Source organism: Pongo pygmaeus, chromosome 17 (genome assembly GCF_028885625.2).
Source record: "Pongo pygmaeus isolate AG05252 chromosome 17, NHGRI_mPonPyg2-v2.0_pri, whole genome shotgun sequence".
NCBI classification, from domain to species: Eukaryota; Metazoa; Chordata; class Mammalia; order Primates; family Hominidae; genus Pongo; species Pongo pygmaeus.
Genome location: NC_072390.2, coordinates 60551462 through 60577393, shown reverse-complemented (window position 1 = coordinate 60577393; position 25932 = coordinate 60551462). Strand labels below are relative to the sequence as shown.

Here is a 25932-nt window from a genome sequence, read left to right as displayed (position 1 = left end):
CTCCATCCTGATGGTTAAACTTATTTATCAGCACACTTTTCATTGAATATCAACTTTTATGTCACTTTTCTTTTACACAAGCTAAGATCAGGTTCACAAAGTGACTAACAAGTAAGCGGAAGTTGCGAGTGAGAAATTGCTTTGATATAGTGCAATAAACATTAATTGGAGACCAGCAAGTAGAATATTCCTCTCTTTTGAGGGCATTGTTGGTCACAAAAGGAGATGAGTGTATGAGCTTACTGATTTAATTTGTGTGTGACTAATGTGGCTCAAAATAAATAATTGTTTTAGGTTTCATATTTGGCCAGTATTGTTCGATATGGAGAGACGCCCGAGACCTCATTTAACCAATGGGCCTGGAATTTAATCTTGAGGCTAAAACTGCACAAAAACGATTATGGAATACAGCAGAATTGTCCAGCTGTTCCCTTCTCCGTCACTGTGCCTGACATGACAGAGTCACCCACGTTTCATCCTCTCTTGAAGGCTGTGAAAGCGGGCATGCCCATTGGCTGTTATCTAGCCTTATCTATGACAGCTGTGGGCCACAGGTACAGTGTTGGGCTGAACCACTAGGGTTACTGAACCTTGCAGATAGTTCTAGAATTTTATCTTTCATATCCCAAGTTCTGAGGCCTCTGTCAAACCTATTGCGGAGTAATTAGGGCCAAATAATAATCCTTGATTAACAGCTTATCAAGGGGAGATGCTGCCCAAATTCACATACTTCAGATTTGTACAAGCAAGTCACCTTGTTACATTATGAAGAGAGTTCTGCTTGTCTCCTGGAGTGGAATGTTCATGTCAGCAGTAGATTCGTACTGTCTTCCTCAGAATTGTGATCAAATAAAAATAATTGATCACATGTAGTAAAATTTTTGAAAAATTGATCATAGCCCAACTCAGGCTTCTTTTTTTAAATTTTACTTTAAGTTCTAGGGTACATGTGCACAACGTGCAGGTTTGCTACATACGTATACATGTGCCATGTTGGTTTGCTGCACCCATTAACTCATCATTTATATTAGGTATTTCTCCTAATGCTGTCCCTCACTCAGCCCCCCACCCCGCGACAGGCCCCGGTGTGTGATGTTGCCCGCTCTATGTCTAAGTGTTCTCATTGTTCAATTTCCACCTGTGAGTGAGAACATGCAGTGTTTGGTTTTCTTAACTAGAGGTCCCGTTAACTGTCTAGAAGAATGAAATTCCTGGCCAGGTCACATGCCTCTCTGATATGAGTCCATAGCTGTCTGTATGTCTTCTACTGGAGCATTTATCACCCTATATCATAGTTAATCTGCTTAATTTTCTCAGAGATTCAGTTATATATAACTTCTATGAGAGAAGTGCCCAGGAATGGCATTTGTCTTATGTTACCATTTTATTACTAGTGATGAAGACTGTGTCTGGTGCAGTAAATAATTGAATTCATGAATGACTTCTCAGTTGATTAAACATCCTTTTCTTTAAAGATTCTTTTCTTATGCATTAATTTTTTTCTAGTCTTTTCATTTGTCTTCAGACTCTTTGACCTCTGCTTTCTGATTCTTGTGTTTTAGACTCACTGTAACACTTTTTAGCATCCTCATTTCAACATCTTGTTCCACATTAAGTGTAATTTCAGTGGGATACCAGTTGCAATCAGCTGTAGTCTTCAGCGTTGTGCTATGAAGTAAGAGAGATAAAGAGTTGTTTGATAGCTTCCCTCGGGTTGCTGACAGTTTAGTTGAGATGATAGACATAAATCAATCGGCAGTACTATGGAATATAATTGCAGGCTGGATGATATGTGGAGAGCAGTGGTTCTTAACTTCTGCTGTTCTTTAGATTCACTTTTGGAGCCTTTTAAGAATCCCAGTGCAGGGAAAAGGGTGAGAATCCTGGCCTAAATGGGCTGGGGGCCAGTTCCCTAAGTATCTCTAATGTACACCCTAGATTGAGAACTACTTAGAAGCTGAGCAGAAAGAATGTAAAGGAAGGAGAGATCAGTATGGTGGGATACCTTCATGGAAGAGCTGAGTTTTGGAAAGGAGTCTTAAATTAGACATCTGTTGTAGTTTGGATGTTTGTCCCCCTAAACCTCATGTTGACATTTGATCCCCAGTGTTGGAGATGGGACCTAATGGGAGGTGTTTGGGTCATGTGGGCTGATCCTTCATGAATGTCTTGGTGCCATCCTCTCAGTAATGAATGAGTTCTCGTCTCTTAGTTCCCATGAGAACTGGTTGTTAAAAAGAGCCTGGCACCCCGCCTCCTCACTTCCTGTCTCACCATGTAATCTCTGAACCTGCCAGCTCCCGTTGGCCTTCTACCATGTGTGGAAGCAGCCTGAGGCTCTCACCAGATGACCAGTCTTCCAGCCAGCAGAATTATGACTCAAACCTTTTTTTTTTCCTTATTAATTGCCCAGTCTCAGGTATTCCGTTATAGCAGTGCAACATGGACTAAGACAACATCCTAGGCTGATGAGCAGAGTGAAGTTGTGTTCCTCTTACAGTTACCTAGTGCCCACAGTTTGTTGAAGATTCAGCTCAAGGGCCATCTCCTGCCACCTGCAGCCCCTGTACATTCTGAACAGCACACTCACTGTGTTTTGTCATTGTAATCTCCCCCGCTTCTCATGGACTGTTTGCTCTATGAAGTTAGGGACATTGTCTTGTTCAATTGTGTATCTCTAGATCTTATACTTAGTAGGTATTCAACAAATCCTGGTGGGTTGAATGAATGTGGAAAGGATCATCAGGTATCTGAGTGGGTAAGGGGAAAGGAGGGGAAATGATGAGGAAACACTTCTCACTGACACCTGTGATTCATGTTGGAGAATGGAGGTGATCAGGTGTTCGGTTGGGCCAAATTATGGAGAGATTTGAAAGCTAAGTAAAAGAAGGTAGAATTGATTTAGAAAAGAGGAGACCTGATAAGGGTCCTTAGGAAGATACTCTTTATATTGTTTCCAGTAGCTCTAGTGTTATTAACAGCTTCCTGTACTTCGGGTTTCCCATCTCTAAAATGGGAGTAATAATAACACCAAACTTACTTTATGAGGCTTAAGTGAGTCAGAACACAGGTAGGCCGGGTGCAGTGGCTCACGCCTGTAATCCCAGCACTTTGGGAGGCTGAGGTGGGCAGATCCACGAGGTCAGGAGATCGAGACCATCCTGCCGTCCTGGCTAACACAGTGAAACCCTGTCTCTACTAAAAATACAAAAAATTAGCCGGGCGTGGTGGCGGGTGCCTGTAGTCCCAGCTACTCGGGAGGCTGAGGCGGGAGAATGGCGTGAACCTGGGAGGCGGAGCTTGCAGTGAGCCGAGATCGCGCCACTGCACTCCAGCCCGGGCGACAGAGTGAGACTCTGTCTCAAAAAAAACCAAAAAAACCCAAAAAAACACATGTAACATGCCTAGAACAGTGTCTGACGTGATTCTCTTGAGTGTAGTTATCTGAACTTAAGTGTTCTATGATTTCTCGAATTTCTTGTATCCATTCTGGGACCATAGCTCTTTATTCACTGATACTGCTGTGGGCTCTCTCTAAAGATAGCTTTTGATTTGTGCTGATCACTGAATCCTGAATGGGAGTGAGAGTGAGAATGAGCATTTCCTCTCAGGGCTGATCTCTAGTGTAAAACTCCATGGTGGGCATTTGGGATTAGGTGTACTGGAATACAGAAGTAACTTAAAACAATCTTAGGTATGGGTGGAGTAGGCAGGGACGTAAGTTGTACGTGAATATAATATTACAGACATTGTAGAGAAGTCAGAAAATCACCCAGAAGATTTCCCATCATAAAATCATTGATTTTTTTCTGTTTATTTTCATCTGTCATTTTTCCTTTGATCTTTTTAAAGATGTATGTATAATTTTATATCCTTAGTTTTTCACTTTAATATTGTAAGTAGTTTCCTTGTGGCATAACCTTTGCACAATTACTTTATTTTTTGAAATGATTTTCTCCCCCAGAATTAAAGCAGTATAACCAAACTGCAGAATTAGGAAAGTGGAGAAAAAGCCACTCACTTCTGCCACTCTTGTACAATGACTTTTTTGTTGTGACATTGTCCCTGTATTCACCTCCACAAATAACTTTTCTTTACTAGTAGTTATGATCGTGAGTATAAAATTTTATGTCGTATTCCCTATTATCTTTATAGCAGAAGTGTTTTTCCACATTGCCTTTTGTCATCATGTGTATTATTTTAAAATGATACAATAATATTTCCAATTGAAAGGATTTTTCTAAAATTTCCTTAAGTCATTTTCCACCTCTCAGTTTTAGAGTTAAAAATAAACCTGAAAAGTGCCTCTTTACAGGGATCATATTTTATATTTTTTTCCATATTTGAGATTATTTTTTAAGGATAGATTCTTTGAAGTGAGGCAGAGAATAAAACTTTTATGTCAAATTGGTTTTAGCAGAATTTTGCAGTTTATGTAGGTCGAGTATCTCTAATCTGAAAATCTAAACTTTGAAATGCTCCAAAATCTGAAACTTTGAGTTCTGACATTGCTCTCAAAGGAAATGTTCATTGGAGCATTTTGGATTTGGGACTTTTGGGTTAGGGATGCTCAGCTTATAAGTATGATACGTGTGTTCCAAAATCTAAAATGCTTGGTCTCAAGCATTTCAGTTAAGGGATAGTCAACATGTACTGACAGATTGAGGTCACTTTTGAGTCTCCTCTTTGCTGTGCTACCTTGTGGGAATATCCAGACAAGGAGAGTCCCTGTGGCTCTTAGGAGCTCTTTTTGAGAAATAAAATATGGTAGTAGAGAGCACTCTGGATTAGAAATTTGCAAACTGGGGTTCTCATTTTGACCTTACTCTAGGAAATTATGTGAATTTGGGCATGATACTTCACCTTCCTCATCCATAAAATGAAAATATAGATTAACTTTTAAGTTTCTTTGCAATTCTAGAATTCTGGGTTTAGTATTTCTGTGTGAAGATTGGGTATGAAACATGTGTTGGAGACCTGAGATAACCCAAGGTATTGAAGGCTCATAACTCATTGGAAGAACAGAATTTTATGAACCAGCTCCCTTGTATATTCATTGCCTTTCTCTTTTTCCATAGCATTGAGAAGTTCTGTGCAGAAGGCATCCCACTGTTGGGAATTCTGGTCCAGTCAAGACATTTGAGAACAGTGGTCCATGTCCTGGATAAGATTCTACCTTTATTTTACCCTTGCCAGTATTACCTTCTGAAGAATGAGCAGTAAGTGTGTTCCATCTATGGCAGGAGACACTCTTAAACAGTCCAGCAAGTACAAATGACTGTATCTCCTGGTTTCTTAAGTAAAATAAAGGGAATGCTATTTCAATAGCATATTATGGGGCAAAAATATTCTGCACCCCAGTTTAGAATGCAGGTTGATGAACAGTGATTCTAATAATGACTCCAGTTTTATTACCATGAAAGATATTTTTCCTTTTCATTTATTATAACTTTGAATTGCTTATTAAAGCTTAATAGTATATGAAGGAGCAGTTGTTTCCCTGAGATTCTGGGAATCGTGCTTCTGATATTAAGCAGCAAGTGGCTTTGCCATTGTAACAACCGAAAAGATTGTTTTAAATTGTTTACAGTGCACATAGTGCAGTGTTGCAAACAGGTAAGATGCTAGGAAGGTGGGAAGAGAACAACCTGTCTAGGGAGGCGAGAGTAAAGCATCTGGCTGGGGCCTCATGAACAGTGATGAAAGGGGAGGTGAGGCCTCACCCCCTATGGAGGAACCCTGTACAGTGGGGACATGAAGTACATCCAAAGGCACAAGGGGAGCATTACAGTTTTCCTGTTATGTGTCTTTTCAAGCAGTATGTCTCCAACTTGCCCAAAAGAGCTTACTAAATATGGATTCCCAGGTTTCTCCCCCGGAGATGTTACTTTAGTAGGAATGGGTTAGGTCCTGGGAACTACTCACCTAACCCTTCAACCCCTTTTTAAGAATCAGCACCCTGGGCATGAGGCAAGTTTGGAAACTGAATGGTTTGGAAACATCTCTGCCTTTATTCATGGAGTTGGGGAGTGAGGAGGGGAGAGTGGTGCCTTTGGGTGTTTTTCGTCTAATGCTGTTGAACTTGCATGTGTTTGTGTGTCGTGAATCTGTTCTTACACCTCTGTGGGTAGATAGAATTCCTTTTAACCCATGTTAAATGTGAAAACTTTATTATTCTAGAATCCCTTCTTAAATAGTGCTTTGGTCGAAAAATGGGACCAATTTAGGAATTTTCTGTTTCCTCATAAGTAATTAGGGAAAATTCTGTTGAGTTCTGATCGGAAGGTAAAGTGCATCCTCCTGTGTGCTTGGCAGGTTTTTGTCGCATCTCCTCTTGTTCCTACACTTGGACAGCGGTGTCCCTCAGGGTGTCACACAGCAGGTCACCCACAAGGTGGCACAGCACCTTACAGGAGCCAGCCATGGGGACAACGTGAAGCTTCTCAACAGCATGATCCAGGTGAGGGCCTTGCAAGCCCCGAAGGACACTCTCGCCTGTCTTCCCAACCAAGACCTCTAGTGTTAGCACACTTAGATTTTAGTCATTTCAGATCACTTGGCTCAGCGTGCTTTTGGCCAAGAAAGGCAATAGATTTGGGCTTTGTAGTGGAGGTAGATAGTATTTTGTTGCTATTTAAAAAACGAGGGGCTGGTTGTTATATTCCCCATCACATGAGCCTTTTCTCTACAGGCACACATATCTGTAAGCACTCAGCCCAATGAAGTGGGCCCCGTTGCTGTGTTGGAGTTCTGGGTTCAGGCTCTCATAAGCCAGCATCTCTGGTACCGAGAACAACCTATCCTCTTCCTCATGGACCACTTGTGTAAAGCAGCTTTTCAGCTGATGCAGGAAGACTGCATACAGAAATTACTCTACCAGCAACATAAGGTAAAAAACCTGTTAGAGAATTTATCTTTCAGTGATTGGCTAGATAAAGTAGCTTTCTAAAAAGATTCCCCCAATACAGTTTTCAGTTCTACTTTGTGGCCATTGCCTTCTTTAAGCTTTGCCTTAATGGTACCTTATCCCAATAATCATAGTCCTCTAGCGTAGACCCTAGGGAAGTTGGAAAGGACACCCCAGGAAGAGTCCCGCTTATTACATTTGGCTGTAATGCTCTGCCTTGGACTATTGCTGGTGGACTCATCCTTGAAATCTCTATCTTACCAGAATCTTGTAGTAAGACAATTGCTGATACTCTTGTAAAGGTCATTGATAAGATTTTCCTTAAAGCCTCCTCTCTCTGCTCCACATCTCCCGGTGTAGAATGCCTTGGGTTACCACTGTGACCGGAGTCTGCTCTCGTCTTTGGTAAGCTGGATTGTGGCAGGCAACATCACTCCTTCCTTCGTGGAGGGCTTGGCCACGCCCACTCAGGTAGGAAACTGACTGAGGATCATTTGTTATCTTTGTGAACTTTAATCTCATGATCATCCTTACAAAGAAATTACTAATAGTGTAAACTAACTTTTATTTAGCACTTATTCTAGTGTAAGTATACTTTTTCATTTAATCTTTACAGTAGCCCTTTGGTGAGGTTGTGCTGTTGCCATTCCTGTTTCACAGAGGAGTTAACTGAGTTTTTTTTTATTTTTATTTTTTTTGAGATGGAGTTTCGCTCTTGTTGTCCAGGCTGGAGTGCAATGGCGCGATCTCGGCTCACTGCAACCTCTGCCTCCCGGATTCAAGCTATTCCCCTGCCACAGCCTCCCGAGTAACTGGGATTACAGGCATGCGCCACCACGCCCGGCTAACCTTGTATTTTTAGTAGAGTCAGGGTTTCTCCATGTTGGTCAGGCTGGTCTCGAACTCCTCACCTCAGGTGATCTGCCGGCCTCGGCCTCCCAAAGTGCTGGGATTACAGGTGTGAGCCACCGTGCCCTGCCTGAGTTTCTTTTTTTTTTAATTAAAAAACGTTTTTGGATACAGGGCCTCGCTTTGTTGCCCAGGCTGGTCTCAATCTCCTGTTGTTAAGTGATTCTCCTGCTTCCAGCCTCCCTAGTATTTGGGGACTACAGGCATACTACTGTGTCTAGCTGTAACTGAGGTTCAGTGGAATTAAGGGCTGTCTCAGGAATAGACAGCTCTTGATCATACCCCAGCCAGCCGGACTGCAAAGACTGCCCAGCAGCACTGCAGAGAGGTTTAGAGTGGGCACTGGAGCCAGACAGCCTGGGTTTCAATCTGGGTTCTGCCGTTTTTTAGCTCTGTGCCTTGGGCAGCTTGCCTACCTATCTGTCCTCAGTTTTCTCAATTGTCAAATGGGAATAATGATGGCACCTATATGTAAAGCATTTAGAACAGTGCTTAGCACATACCCAGTGCTCACTGAGTGTTGGCCATTGTTATTGTCATCAGCAGCAGCAGCATTATTTTTATCGTTACCACCTCTTAGACTTTGTGTATAAAATTATGTCTGTTTCATCTCTTAAATCAGTAGTAACGTTCTTCAACCTCTTATTCGTCTTACTTCTTGCTCTTCTTCCCACCTCTCATGGATTGAGCTGGAACAAACTCCTTGCTGTTACCTAGACACATCCCTGGCTTTTCCTCTTTTTGTCTCTGCCTAGCGGATTCTCTTAGCAGCATGCCTTTCCCTCTGACATCTACATAGAACCTTCTCTGATATAGCACTTTACCTTGACTCAGTCCTCGTCACTGCTCAGCTTCACATTTTGCTTACTTGTATATTAGTCTTGTCTACTCCAGTAGATGGAAGACTTCTTAAAGCCAGAGCCCCTGTCTGGTCCTCTTTCCTGTCTCTCTTGCACACAGATCTTGCCTGGTAAATATAGAGTTAATGAACATCTTCTTGTACTAAAGTAGCCTTTCCAAAGGAATGTAACATTTTCCAATAATCTATTTTATTTAAATTTATATCTGCGACAAGGATATAGGTAGGTATAAAAAGGTGTTAATTTTAGAAACTGCAAATATTTGCTGATTGAGCTTGAGATAGGAAGAGAGTTTAAATTGTGGAATATCAGGATGTATTTTGTCAGTGGGGCGAGCTCCTCCTTCCCCTCCCCTTTATCTGGTGTCATTGTAGGTCTGGTTTGCCTGGACAGTGCTCAACATGGAATCCATCTTTGAAGAGGACTCCCAGCTCCGGAGAGTTATTGAAGGGGAATTGGTGATAAACTCTGCTTTCACCCCTGACCAAGCTCTGAAGGTACAAATGGCAGTTCTGCATTTGAGTGGTAGAAGGTGGCTTACACTTTGATGCTGATGGATTCACCCATAGCTTTTGGGCTTTTGTGTTTTATTTTGTTGTGAATGTTTGGAAAGCTCAACAACCAAACCAATACTTAAAACTGTGTAATTGAAGAGTACTTGCTTCTCAAGGTTTGTTTAACAAGAGTCTCAGCCTAGTATTTGAGGGCTGGATCATTGCACATGTGACGGGGGTTGTCATTGCATCCCACGTACATCAGAATTCCCTGGAGAGCTTGTTAAAAAGCAGATTCCTAGACCTCACCTTCTGGGATTTGGAGTCTCTGAGTCTGGAGTGGGACAAGGAGGTTATTTTTTGAAACTTCCAGCTGATTCTTAGGCTTACTAATGTGTGGGAAAGACTGGAATAAGGCTTTAAAGACCTTCTATTTTAGTATATATTTTGCTTTTGGGTTTCAGAGCCTGTTAAAGAATTTGCTTTTGGGTTTCAGAGCCTCTCAAAGAATTCAGCGTTCTCAAATGTCCTTTTGAAATCTGAATTTTGATTGATAAAGTTTGACAGTCACATAGTCACATTTTCTTTTTCTTTTTTTTTTGAGACAGAGTCTTGCCCTGTCGCCCAGGCTGGAATTTTACAATGGCACAATCTCAGCTCACTGCAACCTCCACCTCCCGGGTTCAAGCAATTTTCATGCCTCAGCCTCCCGAGTAGCTGGGATTACAGGAGTGCACCACCACACCCAGCTAATTTTTCTATTTTTAGTAGAGACAAGGTTTTGCCATGTTGGCCAGGCTGGTCTTGAACTCTTGACCTGAAATGATCCACCTGCTTTGGCCTCCCAAAGTGCTGGGATTACAGGTGTGAGCCACTGCCCCCGGCTTTACTTTTGGTTTTCATATCATTCTGTTCCCTTGCACTATAACGTTGTATTTGCCAAGGAATTTCAGAAATGAAAATGAGGTTAGACTAGATGACTCTTAAGACCCATACCCATTTTGGGGTCTGTGAAGTGTTTTGACAGAATAAAAGCTGCCCTATATGTCTTGCTACCAAGGAGGTTAAAATGTTAACTAGTGGATTGGAGAAGTGAGTTTTATGTGACTTTTAAAAAATATATTATTGAATTGAAAACAGAATGTTTGGTGTTTCAGTTGGATCACTTAGAAAGAGTTAACTGTTCGCATTTATGTTCATTTTGTGGTTACTCAAAGCCCCTTCTTTTTTGTAGAAAGCCCAGACCCAGCTGAAGCTCCCCATCGTGCCATCCCTCCAGAGGCTGCTGATTTATCGCTGGGCCCACCAGGCTCTGGTCACACCTTCTGATCACCCCCTCCTGCCACTCATTTGGCAGAAGTTCTTCCTTCTGTATCTTCACCGTCCAGGACCACAGTATGGGTATGGTGCCCAGTATTGTAGGTTTCTGTGAGTCCATTTCTGCCTTTGCACTGCTCTCATTCTATGTGTTCTTAGACTGTGGAGTGTGAGTTGGAATCATTCTTTGGTGATCTCTGGGAGGACTCTGTCTCTATGTTTGACATTTATTAGACTGGATCTTTTTTGAGTTGCTGGTGTCTTGTGGCAGCTTCTCTTTACCATCTTCTATGACCAGTGTAGTAAAGACAACACCCTGGGATTGGGCAAGGTTTCACACAGAACTTCTGGAGATGCAAAGGGAGAGCAACTGCCTTAAACTGAGGCTGCCTGTGTGACCGTCATGGGGGTTGTGGGAGGGGACCTTGTGATGAGTGGTGCACGTGTGAACAAAGGCCAAGCTTTGTCTGTCACCTGTGGGTTGTACTTGGGAATATTCAGCATTTTCATGGGATTCATATGAAGATACTCCACCCAGCCAGAGCCATCCACTATTACCAACCATTGCTCTCTAGCTCCTGCCTCAATTCCTCATTCCCTTAACTTACTCATTTGAAATATATAGATACTGGCTGGGCATGGTGGCTTACGCCTGTAATCCCAGCACTTTGGGAGGCCAAGGAGGGAGGATCACTTGAGGTCAGGAGTTCGAGACAAACCTGGCCAACATGGTGAAACTCCGTCTCTACTAAAAATAGAAAACTTAGCCCAGCACGGCTGGGCGCGGTGGCTCACGCCTGTAATCCCAGCACTTTGGGAGGCCAAGGCGGGTGGATCACGAGGTCAGGAGATCAAGACCATCCTGGCTAACACGGTGAAACCCCGTCTCTACTAAAAAAAATACAAAAAAATTAGCCAGGCGTGGTGGCGGGCGCCTGTAGTCCCAGCTGCTTGAAAGGCTGAGGCAGGAGAATGGTGTGAACCCAGGAGGCAGAGCTTGCAGTGAGCTGTGATTGCACCAGTGCACTCCAGCCTGGGCGACAGAGCAAGACTCTGTCTAAAAAAAGAAAAAAAAAAAGCCCAGCACAGTGGCGCATGCCTATAATCCCAGCTACTTGGGAGGCTGAGTCAGGAGAGTCGCCAGGAGGTGGAGGTTGCAGTGGGCCGTGATTATGCCACTGCACTCCAGCCTGGGTGACAGAGCGAGACTCTGTCTCAAAAAAAAAAAAAAATGTATATATATATGTGTGTGTGTGTGTGTATAGATAGATAGATAGATAGATAGATAGATTCTTAGTCGCTTCTATTTTAGTTTTTGCCAGATTGCAAGTTCTTCAAGAATAGAAACCATCTTTAATCTATGCTGTACCCTTAAGTAGTGATGTCTTAAATTTGTGTAGCATTTCACACTTTTTAAAACTACTTTCATATACACCATCTTGTTGGACCATCAAAATAATCTTTGAGGTAGAAATAATAGGTGTTAATTTAATGGTGTATATCCATAATCACAGTAAATTGCCTTGCTAATTAACTGCTATTTTATGCCATACAGAAAGTATATCTTGTGTTGAAAGGTTATAGATCTGTGCTTGTGTTTTTTAAGGTTACCCATAGATGGTTGTATTGGAAGAAGGTTTTTTCAAAGTCCTGCTCATATCAGTTTGTTGAAAGAAATGAAGAGACGTTTGACCGAGGTGGCTGACTTCCACCATGCTGCAAGCAAGGCCATCCGTGTTCCAGCAGAGGGCAGTGAAGGGCTGCCAGAGAGCCACTGTGGCACCCCTGGTTACCTGACTTCACCAGAACTGCACAAGGAGCTGGTGAGGTGAGTATGGTTATTTAGCCACTTACATTGTTGTTTGCAGCACAGGTACTATGCTGGAGCAGTTAACTGTGTTACAAACTGCTAGATGTTATTCTCTTAACACGGTTAGATTGAATATGGAAGGTGGCTTTGATATAGATTTGCATCTTGAAATGTTTCTCTTTTATGTTCCTCAAGAGAACTGAATCAACAGTTTGGATGTACTTGTGTCGAGTTTGGATGTACAGTCTGAGTGATAAATCCTCTTCTACTTCTTTATGTGAAAATAGAAATAAGCCAAATTTTATCATAGCAGGTAAACAACTATTAAAGCCTGCTAGACAGCCTGGGCAACATAGTGAGACCCTATCTCTAAAAAAAAAAAAAAAAAATTAGCCAAGCCTGGTGGCATACACCTGTGGTCCCAGCTACTTGGGAGGCTGAGGTGGGAGGATCCCTTAAGCCCAGGAGGTCGAGGCTGCAATGAGCCATAATCATGCCACTGCACTCCAGCCTGGGCAACAGAGTGAGACTCCGTTACAAAAAAACCTTGCTAGAATAGTTATTTTTTTAAGAAGGAGTGTCTCACTATGTTGCCCAGGCTGGAATGCAGTGGCTATTCATAGGCACGATTATAGTGAGACAATCATAGTGCACCTCAGCCCCGAACTCCTGGGCTCACGTGATCCTCCCGAGCAGTTGAGACTACAGGTGTGTGCCACCACACGTAGCTTAGAATAGCTCTTCAAAAGAAACAGATGACCAAGGCAGAGCTCTTTAAGTGTGGTTCATAGATCCTCCACGGGATTCAGGGATCCACCTGAGATGAGGGGGTCTAGTAATCTCCCAAAAATATGTGCCCTATAAAATCAGGGTACAATATTTGCCTCCTCTAAAAGGTTAAGAACTCTGAAGTAGGTTTGGATTCCTCTCACACTAGGTTTGGATTCCTTTCACACAGTTCCTTTACCTTTCATTTATAAGTTTGACATAAACCAAATACTAGTCTTACAAATAAGACTTAATAAAAATGGCTCTTAAGAATTAATCCTGAATACACAATAGCTTGGTGAGGCCCGCATTTCATCTAGCACTGAGGCCTTAGGTTTACTTGCCCTCAACCTTTTAGGGCTCTCTGTCAGCCTCCAGAATGATTTCTTCCCTTATGTTGCTTGTTGAAGGAGAACTTATTTTTAACCAGCTTTAACCAGTGGAAGGCTTTCTCTGTGAATATTTTAGATAAGCCAAGAAAGTCTTTGATATTCCCTTCTACCTCTGTTATATCCCCGCTCCTGGTATGTGTTCATAAAGTGGCCACCTATTTCACTGAGTCAGAAGCTGGAGGAGAGAACTACCTAGCAACCTCTTCCCTGTAAGAACTCCAAAGCCCTGTCCTTGTCTGTCTTCCTGGACTGGCTGTTGCAGAGGTAAAGGAGGTAATTTTCCACTTTATTGAGTAAAGTCAGGCCAGGCCACCTCCTAGTCCCCTACCCAGTAATTTATGTATTTGCCGACTATTTTTCTAGTACTGCTGGTAAAAACAAAACAAAATAAAAATGAAGGAAGTATCATATTTTTAAAAAGGTTTTTACTGGAAAATTGGAATTTTTTTTTTTTTTTTTGAGGCAGGGTCTTGCTGTGTCACCCAGGCTGAAGTACAGTGGTGCAGTCTTGGCTCACTGCAACCTCTGTCTCCCGGGTTCAAGTGATTCTCCTGCCTCAGCCTCCTGAGTAGCTGGGATTACAGGTGTGCACCACCACGCCCGGCTCATTTTTGTATTTTTAGTAGAGACGAGATTTCACCATGTTGGTCAGGCTTATCTCGAACTCCTGACCTCGTGATCCGCCCGCCTCAGCCTTCCAAAGTACTGGAATTACAGGCATGAGCCACTGTGCCCGGCCAGAACTTTTATTTTTTTAAGTCTGATTTTATTTTATTCCTTCTTGATGAGAGTGGCATACACACATGCTGTGATATTTATTTGCGATTCTTTGAGGTGGGAGATGGTTCTTGAGCCTAAAGCTGGAAAATTCCTACAATGCCTAAGTTTAAAATAGCTCTTAATATTTTCTCTGAAAATGTTTTTATTTGAATGTATTATTTTTGCTTTTTTAAGCAAAAATATTTAAATCTACTTTAAGAATGGTTGTCAGAGCCCCTTCTTCATACCTTTTGTTTTAGCAATTATCGCATCATATTTGAATAATCTGTGACATGCCTCCCCTGCTGGACCAGGAGTTCCCTGGGAGCCGTGGTGGTTGTTGGCCACATTTTCTGTATTATGGGCTTTCTTTACTCTTATGTAGGGATGCCAGTGTTCCTAGAGATGTAAGAAGCTTCATTTGCATGCTGATCTTTTTATGTTTCATATAATTATGTTTTTATCTTTTAGGCTCTTCAATGTATATATATTATGGCTAGAAGATGAGAATTTTCAAAAAGGAGATACCTATATCCCTTCTCTACCAAAGCATTATGATATTCACAGGCTAGCAAAAGTGATGCAGAATCAGCAGGTGATACTCTAGCCCTCTTTTTTTTTTTTTTTTTAGCATATCTGAATGTAATTTGAACTGGTCATATTCATAATAAAACAATTTATTGATAACAAAATGGGTAGTCACTCAGATGGTCATTGTTTCTATGGTTTTGTCAGTATCTAAGTAATTATATGGAGGGAATACTCCCTTTTGAATCTCCAGCCTCACCGTGCCTTCTACCTGAAGGCTTGAAGCTTGTTCTAGGGCTTTTTACAACCTCATAAACATAACCTTCCTCTGACTGTGTATTTTTTTTAATTGGAAGTTGCTAGTAGCTGAATACCTTTAAGCAATTATCTCTACTCCCATTCTTACATACAGTGTAAGAATTTGTAAGAATTTGTAGGGATCCATAGGTGTTGTAGGAGGTTGGTTGCATGGAGGAGATCAGGAGCTCACCTTTGTTTGGCTTGGAGGTGCTTACTTGCCATTGTCACAGTTCTGGTTGCTCTTCTGGAACCACTTGATTTCAGTCTTCGTATGTCCTAAGCTGTTTTCTTCCAGGCACTCAAAGATGTTGACCCTTTTTCAGGCCAAAACTTGTAATCTCAGTTTTCTCTAAGCTTTTCTAGCCATCTTGAGGACAGGGAAAAAGGGTTGGGGAAGACAATTCTCTTCTATTCTAGTTCTTTTTTTTCTAGGGTTGCAGTCTTTTGAGTATTGACCCCAGCACCAGAATGAGATTTAGGAAACTCTAAGAGTTGAAACACTTTCATTTGGATCCTTAAACCCTCCTACTTTCACATCATGTGTATATTTTATCTCCAGTAGGTGTCTTTTTCTTGTTTTCTTTCCTTCATTCCTTGCCTTCTTTCTTCTTGCTTTCCTTGCCTTCTGTGAGTATTTGCTGAGTGTCTTCTAAGTGCCAGGTACCAAAGATACAAAAAAGAAATCTGGTACATTCCCTGCCTTCAAAGAGCTTATTGGCCAACAGGAGACTAAACAAACAGTTATTACATTTTGTGATCAAGATTATGGGCCAGGTGCATGGCCCACGCCTGTAATCCCAACACTTTGGGAGGCCAAGGCAGGTGGATCACCTGAGGTCAGGAGTTCAAGACCAGCCTGGCCAATATGGCAAAACCCCATCTCTACTAAAAAATACAAAAATTAGCCGGGCATGGTGGTGGGCACCTGTAATCCTATCGACTCAGGAGGCTGAGGCAGGAGAATCGCTTGAACCTGGGAGGTAGAGGTTGCAGTGACGCTTGAACCTGGGAGGTAGAGGTTGCAGTGAGCTGAGATTGCACCACTACACTCCAGCCTGGGCAGCAGAGAGAGACCCCGTCTTAAGAAAAAAAAAAATTATGAGAGTGGAATGCACAGGGTACTATGGGAACATAGGGGAATAGCCCCTGATTTGGATTGCGCCTGGAGTGGTGACCTTTGAGCTGAGCCCTGAAGGACAAATGGGAGTTGGGCAGATGGAAAGGAAAGGCATGGTGTTAGGGAGTGGCAGAGAGGAAGTTAATGGGCAGAAAGACCAGTATGTGCAGCGACATATAGCAGGTGAGAAAGGGATGGGCATGTTCAGAAAGGTGCAGGGAGGGCATAGCACCTGAGGCAGGGCAGATGAAACCAGAGAGATGAGTAGGAGTGAAATCCCTAAGGGCCATGTATACTTTTCTAAATAATTTGGCTTGTATTTTGAAGTCTTTGTTTGGAGAACTATTGAAATAGCAGCAGTTATTAAACAAATGGATGAATTAAAAATATATCGAGGAAGAATCAGATATCCAAAGACTTCCAAATTTCTAACTTTGGCCCCCAGAGATAAACCCTGGAAGAGGGGGTGCCTGAGGGGCTTCAATGAGAGCTCTCTATCAAGGAGTTGGTCAGAAGGGGAGGTAAAGATCTAGAATTCAGGAATGAGGCAAAGTCGGATATGTGGATTTAGTGGTAAGAGAATATGTAGATTAAGAAGAGGACTGAAGATGGAACACTGAGAGATAACAGCATTTGAGGCACAGAGAAATAAAACTGAGAATATAGAGCCAGAGAAACAAGAAAAATACATATGAGACCATGGTGTCCTGACATCCTTTGAGTGCAGTTCCATCTCCTCATCTTTTTATACTTGACACCCCTCATCCATATCCAAGGCTTTGTACATGGTAGGTACTTGGTCAGTGTTTTTAAAAATTAGCCATAGCTTTCTTGGTTCTCTGAGATTTATCCTGGTTCCTCAGCATCAACAGAATTAATTGCTTGCTTTCCCTCTCTTTTTCTTTTTAAGTCAGCCTTTGCTTGGTGCTTGATGTATAATTTCTTGATCTGTAATTCAAGCTCAGGGTTGTTTTGTATTTTTATGGTTTCTAAGATGTCTCTGCTTACCTATCATTAATTCCTAGTAGTTGCTCTATTCATTAGCCTCTGTTAACAGTTACTTGGCATAGAGGCAGAGAAAGTGACAGAGTGACCCTATTTAAAGGAGCATGTATGCAATAGGAGGATCTAGCCCAGCACATTGAACACTCAGCTGCATGTAGAATTCAGGATTGTGATCAGGATTACATTGGAGCTCCTCCTCTGAGTCTGGAATGCCTTGGGCTTTGGGGTTGGTTTGGAAATAATGATTTGGGACTTCACAGCAGTGTGCTTATTGAGAAGCCAAGGACATTTTTTGGTTTAGAGGGATCCTTGGGCCTTTAGAACACTTAAACTCCAAAAAAAATCACGGTCCACAAACCCATAGTCCCTGTTTGCTCACTTCCTATTACTATTTGAAGTTCATTGATAATTTGACTTTTTTTTGTTGTTGTTAAAGGCAGTCCCCCATTCTAAAGTGTAGTGATCACCAAAGTGAAATATATATAATTCAGAATATGCAAGACAGCCCATGGGAGTGTAGGGAGAGGTTACTAGAGCTGCTATATTTATTGTTTTCTCATTTTATTTATTTACTTATTTGACACCTGTTATTATGAAAAAATTCCATTGTATAGGAAAATAAGGAGACCAGTATAATGGGCATGCTCTTCTCCCCCTCCCCGCATATGCCATGTGTCTAGTTTCATCTATAGCCCATCCACTTCCTCTTCCATTTTATCTTGGAGGTAATCCCAGAGAGCACTTGATACATGAAGATTTTAAAAGATAGGGATAAAAAAATGACATAACCCAATAGCATACCTAAACATATTAGAAATAATTTTTAATATCAAATATTTAGTCAATGTTCAAGTTTCCACCTTTCTCATAAATGTCATAAAAGTTTTGTTTTTATTTATTTTCATAGTTTGAATCAGGATCCACATGTTGTGATTGGTTGATATGTCTTATAAGTCTGTTTAATCTACAAGTCCTCCCCTTATCCCTTTACTTTTCCTTGCAATTTATTTGTTGAAGAAACTGGGTAGTTTGTCCATAGAGGCTCCCCACAGTATGGATTTTGCTAACTGTATCTTCATGGTGTAGTTTAACATGTTTTTCTGTCCCCTGTATTTACTGTAAATTGATAGTTGGATTTAGTGTTTTGATCTAATTCAGATTTGATTATTTTTTAACATTTTATTTTTTACCTCTTTAACATTTGCTATTTTTTACCTATGTCTTATAGTATACATAATGTGTTAGCTTTATAGTGTATGTATATAATTTACAAATATACATATAGGGCTGTTAAAATTTTTTCTAATCATGATACACAATCAAAGTTTTACAGCTACTGCAGGGATTGTTAGAGTGGTCATTTTAATGGCAATTTATCCTAATGGTGGAGGACTTGGAGTAGACCACTTCGTGTTGAAACTTACTGGTTCACTTTATTGTTAAATACATAGTTTTATATGTGACTTGTCTGTCAGAGTTAAAATACTGTCGTTCTGTTTCAGGATCTGTGGATGGAGTATTTGAACATGGAGCGCATCTATCATGAGTTTCAGGAGACTGTTGGTCTGTGGACACAGGCCAAGCTTGAGTCCCATTCCACACCCTGCAGTTTGTCCGTGCAGCTGGACTTCACTGATCCTTTGCTGGGTGGGTCCTGGGAGCACCTGCCCCTTCGAATGAGTGAATGAATGATTGAATCAGAGCCATGGAGGGTTGAGGCTGACGTACTTTATTCCCCCAGTGTTCATTTTTCCTCTGATGCTTTAAAAAGAAATTTCAGTTTACTTACACAATGGTGTAAATTGCAACTGTAAATGTAATTACTTTGCAGTTTTGAAAATCAGAAGTCTGTCTTTTTCTTTTATAAACTCTTTTCCTTTGTACCTAGAACCCTTACCATACAAATGAATCAGATTCCTGAAGTTTCTAAGTTACTTGTTTCTCCCAGTACATTTTTCTAGAGAAACAGTGGTATAAATTACCAGTTAGTTTTCTATCAGGCCACAAAAGCCCATTTAACCTATAAAGTTGCTGATATTTGGGGTAACCTATTAATTTTCATTACTGACTATATTTCAAAAATACAGGACATATCATTGTAAATTCAATTGTTGACCAAAATATTTATTACAATATATAGTGTAATAAGACACTGAGGTGGTTCAGATAAATGCAGAATACCTTCTTATTCCAGCTTGCCACTAACCAAAATGCGTTAGTTGTATGAAGAGAGACAAATAAGAACTTCTCTGGACTTCACGCCATTCATCTGTAAAATGGTGCTGGCTCGTCTCTTCTAAGGCTCTAAAATTTTTCCCTCCAGCATTTCCTCTCCCTGCATTTTTTTTTGAAACAATATTTTTTTTTCTGATTATAAAAGATATATATTAATTTTAAATATTAAATGGTATAGAAAGGTATATAGAGAAAGGGATGAAAATTGCCCTCAAGCCAACAAGGTAGATTCTCATTTTTCTATTCCTGAAAGTTTGTTAAGAAGAAGAAATATATGAACAGATCTGGGAACTATTAAATGATTTCTGTTCATGCCCTTTCATTTGTAGTGTTTCTATGTTGCCTGAACACTGTCCTAAAATACGAATTGTTTTCGCTGGAGTTAAGCTAGTAATTTATGAAGCCCTTAGTTTGTTCCAAGCACTGTCTCAGTGCTTTATATGCATTAACTCAGTCCTCACAAAAACCCTATGTTGTTAGGTTATCCCTATTGAGCAGATAAGAAACCGAATTTGTAAGCTGTTAGGTGACCTGCCCGCATGGGCCACATAGCTGGTTATTGGGCAGAGCTGTCTGACTCCAGAGACCTGCTGTCTACCACTCATTATTCTACCTCTTGTGTCTGGCGATACCTTGTACTTCTAAACAAAATTAGGGCCTATACTTCTAAATAGTGAGTTTCAGGTTTTTTCTCAGATATAAGAGGTTAGTTGATGATTATATCAAATGATTTAATTTGTGGTTGTGATTGGTTGTAGGAAAAATTTCACTAGCACCGTTGTGATAACAATTTCTTTTTCTTACACTAAATTTGTTTTATTGGCTTCAATATTTTTGTCAGTTGTGGTCCAGAGTGGTGATTACTGTTAAACATGAATTTAGATTTTTTGTTTGTTTGTTTTTAAAATATCCTTGGTTTTTCTTTTATGGTAACTTATATTGGGTTTGAAAGAGCCCCCAGTTTTCCTTTAGCATTGTGGCCTCTTATGTTGCTTGAAAGGAACTTTAACATCAATAGTCACAAGTCTTATCCAGTGGTGAATACCTAACTTGGTTACATCTGTGCAAAGAGTGGTTAGTTCTAGTGGAAAAACACTAACTATAAGGGATAGTGCTGTACTTGACCTATTTGAAATGTTGAATTCCGTCTGTTTGGGGTACAAACAGTACAAGTCTCCTTATGCCGAGTAAAGTCATGGCTATTAATTTTTCTTTAATTTTTCTCAACAAGAATAGAAAATGGAATGTTACATCTGGAATGTAATCAGAAATTCATTGTAGTCCCTTAAGTACTTGTTGACTTGACTTACTGATTTGAAATTCCCTTGACCACTGCCTTCCTCTGTTTCTTGCTATTGAAAAGAATTGAGCAGGTAGCAGCATTTTTCTTCATGTTATTCAGTCCCCACCTGCTGTGTGGTATGTGTATAGTGTGGTGAAGGGAGAGGGAGGGAAGATAGGAATCTATTGGATATCTACTATGTATTCAGCTCTGTACTAAGTCTAGAAGTATCAAACATTTGAATTTGATTAAACAGTATGAGATCATGTGTAATCTAGGGCAAAGTTGCATGGTAGAGATTCACCTTTTGTGTGTGTGTGTGTGGCACTGGATTGCTTATTTGGACTCCATAAATCATTTGTTGAGTGAATGAATAAGTAAATGACTGATGGACTATATGACTGCATAAATAGAAGTGCTGAAGGAGCTTATGTGTATGTCTTCATTCATTTTATCTCTTACTGCATCCAGTCCTCCTTGACCTGATTTCAGATTTTTGACTCGGCTATATTCCATAACGCTTATTCCTTTTTCTTCTATTCCTCTGAATTCTGGATGATGGCATTAAAACCTTAACTGGGTGACCTGCCTCCAGACCTACTCCATTTACCTAAACCATTATTCAGATGATAGCTACCATCTGATTCAAGCTTGCATAGAGCTGTTCACTAGATCCACATGATATTAGCATAAGACACTAGATAGTAGCTTTACACTATTATCAAGTCCAAACTTGTTAGCATGTCATGCAAGGCCTGTCTAGGGTAATAATTTAAGGTCATGAGCTTTAACTCTTTAACATAAGACTATAAATTTTTTGAGGATAGGAATTCTACTTAATTGTACCACATGCTTCTGTTCTCCTGCTAATTCACCTGATTGCTCAGTATGTATGACTTAATTTTCTTTCAGCTAAAGAAAGGGTTTTAAGTAACTTGCGGAAGCATGAGGCTCCCCAGCCTCCCCTTGTTCTGCACCCGACGAAGCCTCCTGTGCCAGTTATTTCCTCTGCTGTGCTATTGAGTCAGAAGGACGCCACCCAGCTGGTGTGCACAGACCTGAATCTGTTGCAACAGCAGGCCAGGTAAGACCGTGCATCCTCAAGGATCATGTTCCCATGCTGGTGGCTTTGACAGCCTGGATGATTTGCTACCTGGAGTGGCTTCCTTGTCAGCATTTTTACCATGAGGATAGTTTGACCAACCTGGCCCAGACGGTTCACTTGGTTAACAAGTCTTATAATTTCACATGGAAATTATGTGGTACTCTCACCAACTATCAATTTCACATTTCCTGTGGTGGCATTTCTGAGTGTCACCAGTGCCAGCTAAGATTTTCTTATGCTTCTCATGAAGAGATCTTCTGATATTGGAAAGATGGTGTTGGAAAGGTGTGAAGTAAGAGTTCCTTTCTTCTCTCATTGCTGTACTCTCTACCTCTCCATATTCTTTAAGAAATTGACATAAACATTGATTGAAGTGTGGAAAAGTCATTGTTTTGAGTTCACATGGTGGATACAAAATGATCAACAGTTTAAGGTTTTGATCTAACTTGAGATCTTGTGAGAAGGCGCATGTGTGGAGTAAGTCTGTTTCATTAACAGTAAGTGAGCCTTACTTTTACAAATCGTATGTGAATCAATTTCTTTTTTTTTTTTTTTTTTCGGAGACAGAGTCTCACTCTGTCGCCCAGGCTGGAGTGGTGCAGTGGCACGATCTTGGCTCACTGCAAGCTCCGCCTCCTGGGTTCACACCATTGTCCTCCCTCAGCCTCCCGAGTAGCTGGGACTATAGGCACCTGCCGCCATGCCTGGCTAATTTTTTGTATTTTTAGTAGAGACAGGGTTTCACCGTGTTAGCCAGGATGGTCTCGATCTCCTGACCTCGTGATCCACCCGCCTCGGCCTCCCAAAGTGCTAGGATTACAGGCATGAGCCACTGCGCCAGGCCGTGAATCAATTTCTTATTGGTATTTTTTTCCTTGGCTGTTTTTGGTCCAGGCATTTGTTGTATGTGTGTTGAGTGCACATATAAGCACCTGCCCATTAAGGTAATGTTACATACAGTTAGACCAGTTTTGACACCCCATGTATGCCATTAGCTTTCTTGGTCTTTGACATTTCATTTTGAGTTGCTAATACCTAAGAAGTCATTGGTACTTACAATTAAGGCACCCCTTGAGGGTGATGAAGTTAGGATAGAATTCTCATTTGTTCTTGTAGGATCTGTTGGTATAACATGGATTCTAAACGGAGCTTTGTTTGTGGCTTTAAAGTTGTCTCACTTCTCTATAGGCTTTGCTTTCATTTCTTAGCTTTCTCTTTAGCCTTTCTGCCAGGGGGATGATTTGGGTAAGTCTTGGCTCACAACCTTTGATCCTCTGTTACTATGGTATATGTGTATTTTGCTGCATTATAATGCTGGCTGTGGGTAACTGGAAGCCTTTATCACTTATCATATAACCTTTCCTAAGACTTTCTTTTACCTCCTGATGTTCTTCAGAACCGCAGCTCTTCGGGAATCTCAGCAGGTTGCTCTGGATGGTGAGCTGTTGGACACAATGCCAAAGCAGTATGTGAATCGTGAAGAACAGACCACACTACATTTGGAGTGCAGAGGCAGCAGTGGTAAAAAATGCCAAGGAGCTGCAGTTGTCACGGTTCAGGTAAGTGTTTAAATTTCTTCAGAATTTAGAGAATTTTCATTGAGTCCGTAATGCTGGCATATCACTGAGAAAGATTGAAAGACATATATAGCACACTGTCTGTGTCCCAAACATTTACTGGTTTTGTGGGGCATGAAAACACTCATAGAGCTAATCACACATTTCTGTAGGTACCAGATGACTCCTATAACACAGATATTCAAATAGGAATTAAAAAAAATCAGAATCATTGAGAAGATTCCTAGAGAGAGGGCTTCAACTGATTCCTTTTTTTGTTTGTTTGTTTTTTTTTGAAATGGAGTCCCCAGGCTGGAGTGCAGTGGCGTGATCTCGGCTCACTGCAACCTCTGCCTCCTGGATTCAAGGGATTCTCCTGCCCCAGCCTCCCGAGTAGCTGGGATTACAGGCACCTGCCACCACACCCAGCTAATTTCTGTATTTTTAGTAGAGATGGGATTTCACCACGTTGGTTAGGCTGGTCTTGAACCCCTGACCTGGTGATCCGCCTGCCTCAGCCTCCCAAAGTGCCAGGATTATAGACGTGAGCCACTGCGCCCGGCCTCAACTGATTCTTAAAAGACTTTGGTGATGATACAGTTAGAAGGAATGTGGAAATGGAGTGGCCATGATGTCATTTAGGGGTCAGTGGCTAGGTCAGCCTTTTCCAAGTGTTTTGGGGATGGTGGTGGGAGTTCACATTGGAAAGGTTGGTGTGTACCATCATTGGGAACTCTGGCTGTCTGCTGCACATGGCAGGGAGACCCTGAAGATGAACATGGGAAGGATATATGGGAAGCAGATTAGTCAGGTGGAACTTGCTGACAGGCAGAGGAGAGACATGCAACAATGTGACTGAAACTTGAACTGCCTCTCAGAGTTACCTTCTTGCACTGGAATATAGGCAGAATTTGGATCTGCGATATGGTATGGACTTCACAATGGAAGCTTAGCTGAAGCTAGCATGTCATAGCATTTACTTTATGCCAGGCCCTGTCTAAACACTTTAAATAAGTTATTTTATCCTCACAACAACTCTGTGAGGTGGCCATTATCATGTTATCTTCATTTCTCAGGTAAGGAAGTAGAGTCACAGAGAAGTTAATTAAGTTGTGCACCTGAAGTGCCACAGCCTGTAAGTGGCAGAGCCAGAAAGGCCCAGGCAGTCTGGCTTCAGAGCCAGTGCTCTTTTTAAAGTAGAGATGGGGTTTTGTAGTAGAGATGGGATTTTGCCATGTTGCCCAGGCTGCTCTCAAACTAGTGGGCTCAAACAATCTGCCTGTCTCGGACTCCCAAAGTGCTGGTATTGCAGGCCTGAGCCACCGCACCCGGCCAGCCTGTGTTCATTAATCACTGCACTGTATTCCTCCTTCGAGTGAAGTCAGTATTCCTTAAGCTGAAAGAGAAATGCTTGGAGATGAGCACTGCCTATTGTCTAAATCTGTCTACACACAAATGATTCTTTTTTGTTAGCTTTTGGAAATTGGAGAAAATTTATTTTACTCCCTCTTGTTTGTCTTTCAGAAATTTCCCTTCTTTTTTTGCTAATTTTCATTGTAACTATTCCAATGTCTCCATCAATTTCCTTGGAAGACTGTTTTCTACAAAATGTCTTCTCTAAAATAATCTTTTATATGTATTGTATTTTTCATTACTTTCAAAATGTATCTCTGATTTTTCAACGTAGTTGTATTTGTCTAAAGTTCAGAAATTTGACCTAAAAGTTAGGATGAGTCCAACTTATTTTCCTGTATGTTATTGTAAATATGTGCAACTCTTAAACATTGAGTTATCTTTGGCCAGGTGCTTTATACAGTTGGTTTTCTTTTGGTGTATACAGTTAGTTTTCTTTTGGTGTATTTTTTTCCCAGTTACTAATGCTGTTGTAGTAAGACCAAGGTAGAAATATTTAAGAAAAGATCACTTGCTGAAGTAATAAAACTGGGAGGAAAGTTTGCCAATTTTGGGTGGAGTTCAAGTTAGTGAGGAAAAAACTGAAAATGTATCCGGTTTTAATAAAAAAAAGGTATGTCTTCACCAATTTGTGTTTTTCCATATTTTAAAACTACATATCTTTGCCAGACTGTTAATTTTATATAGAGAAGAGAATTCTAAAATGCATTTTTATAAGTGACAAGTGAGATAACTATAAAGAAATGTTTTTCCAGTTCTGGCTGATGGCTTGCTCTGTGAAGAACTGTAAATACTTACTGCCTTAGCTAAAGAACAGGTCTCTTGCCCTGACCTCCTGTTAACTCTCTGGGCCTTGCAGTGGAAAATACCACCAGGCAGGCCAGGGAGCTGAAGCTCTAAGCCTACCTGTGACTTGTCTCTTTTCCTTTACAGAAAAAGGGATCATAGTATTATATTATTTGTCTGAACCCTTGAATTGAGATTTTAAACATAATCTTTTGCTTTGTTAATTCTGAAATAAAAAGAAACACCTTTTCTAAAATGTCTTCTAGGTAATTTTGATTGGAGGCAGGTCAGAGAAAAGATGAGTTATGATAAGGACCAATGTGAACATGGCTTAGATGATTTTACAAACATACCAAAGTTCTTGTGCTTTCTTTTCTTAAAAGAAAAGT

The 25932-nt window shown here is 41.0% G+C and overlaps 1 protein-coding gene across 3 annotated transcripts in view; it reads left to right on the top strand.

The window, feature by feature from the left end:
- EPG5 (ectopic P-granules 5 autophagy tethering factor) overlaps positions 1-25932 on the top strand; it is a 128463-nt gene that overhangs the window by 55164 nt on the left and 47367 nt on the right. For all 3 annotated transcript variants that reach the window (XM_054461007.2, XM_054461006.2, XM_063653622.1), the window contains exons 16-27: positions 295-554; positions 5079-5219; positions 6316-6460; positions 6692-6889; positions 7268-7378; positions 9051-9173; positions 10405-10571; positions 12094-12315; positions 14688-14811; positions 18669-18813; positions 21596-21767; positions 23185-23347. In XM_054461007.2, the coding sequence (XP_054316982.2) occupies positions 295-554; positions 5079-5219; positions 6316-6460; positions 6692-6889; positions 7268-7378; positions 9051-9173; positions 10405-10571; positions 12094-12315; positions 14688-14811; positions 18669-18813; positions 21596-21767; positions 23185-23347 (1971 nt within the window). The remainder of the gene's footprint in view (positions 1-294; positions 555-5078; positions 5220-6315; positions 6461-6691; positions 6890-7267; positions 7379-9050; positions 9174-10404; positions 10572-12093; positions 12316-14687; positions 14812-18668; positions 18814-21595; positions 21768-23184; positions 23348-25932) is intronic.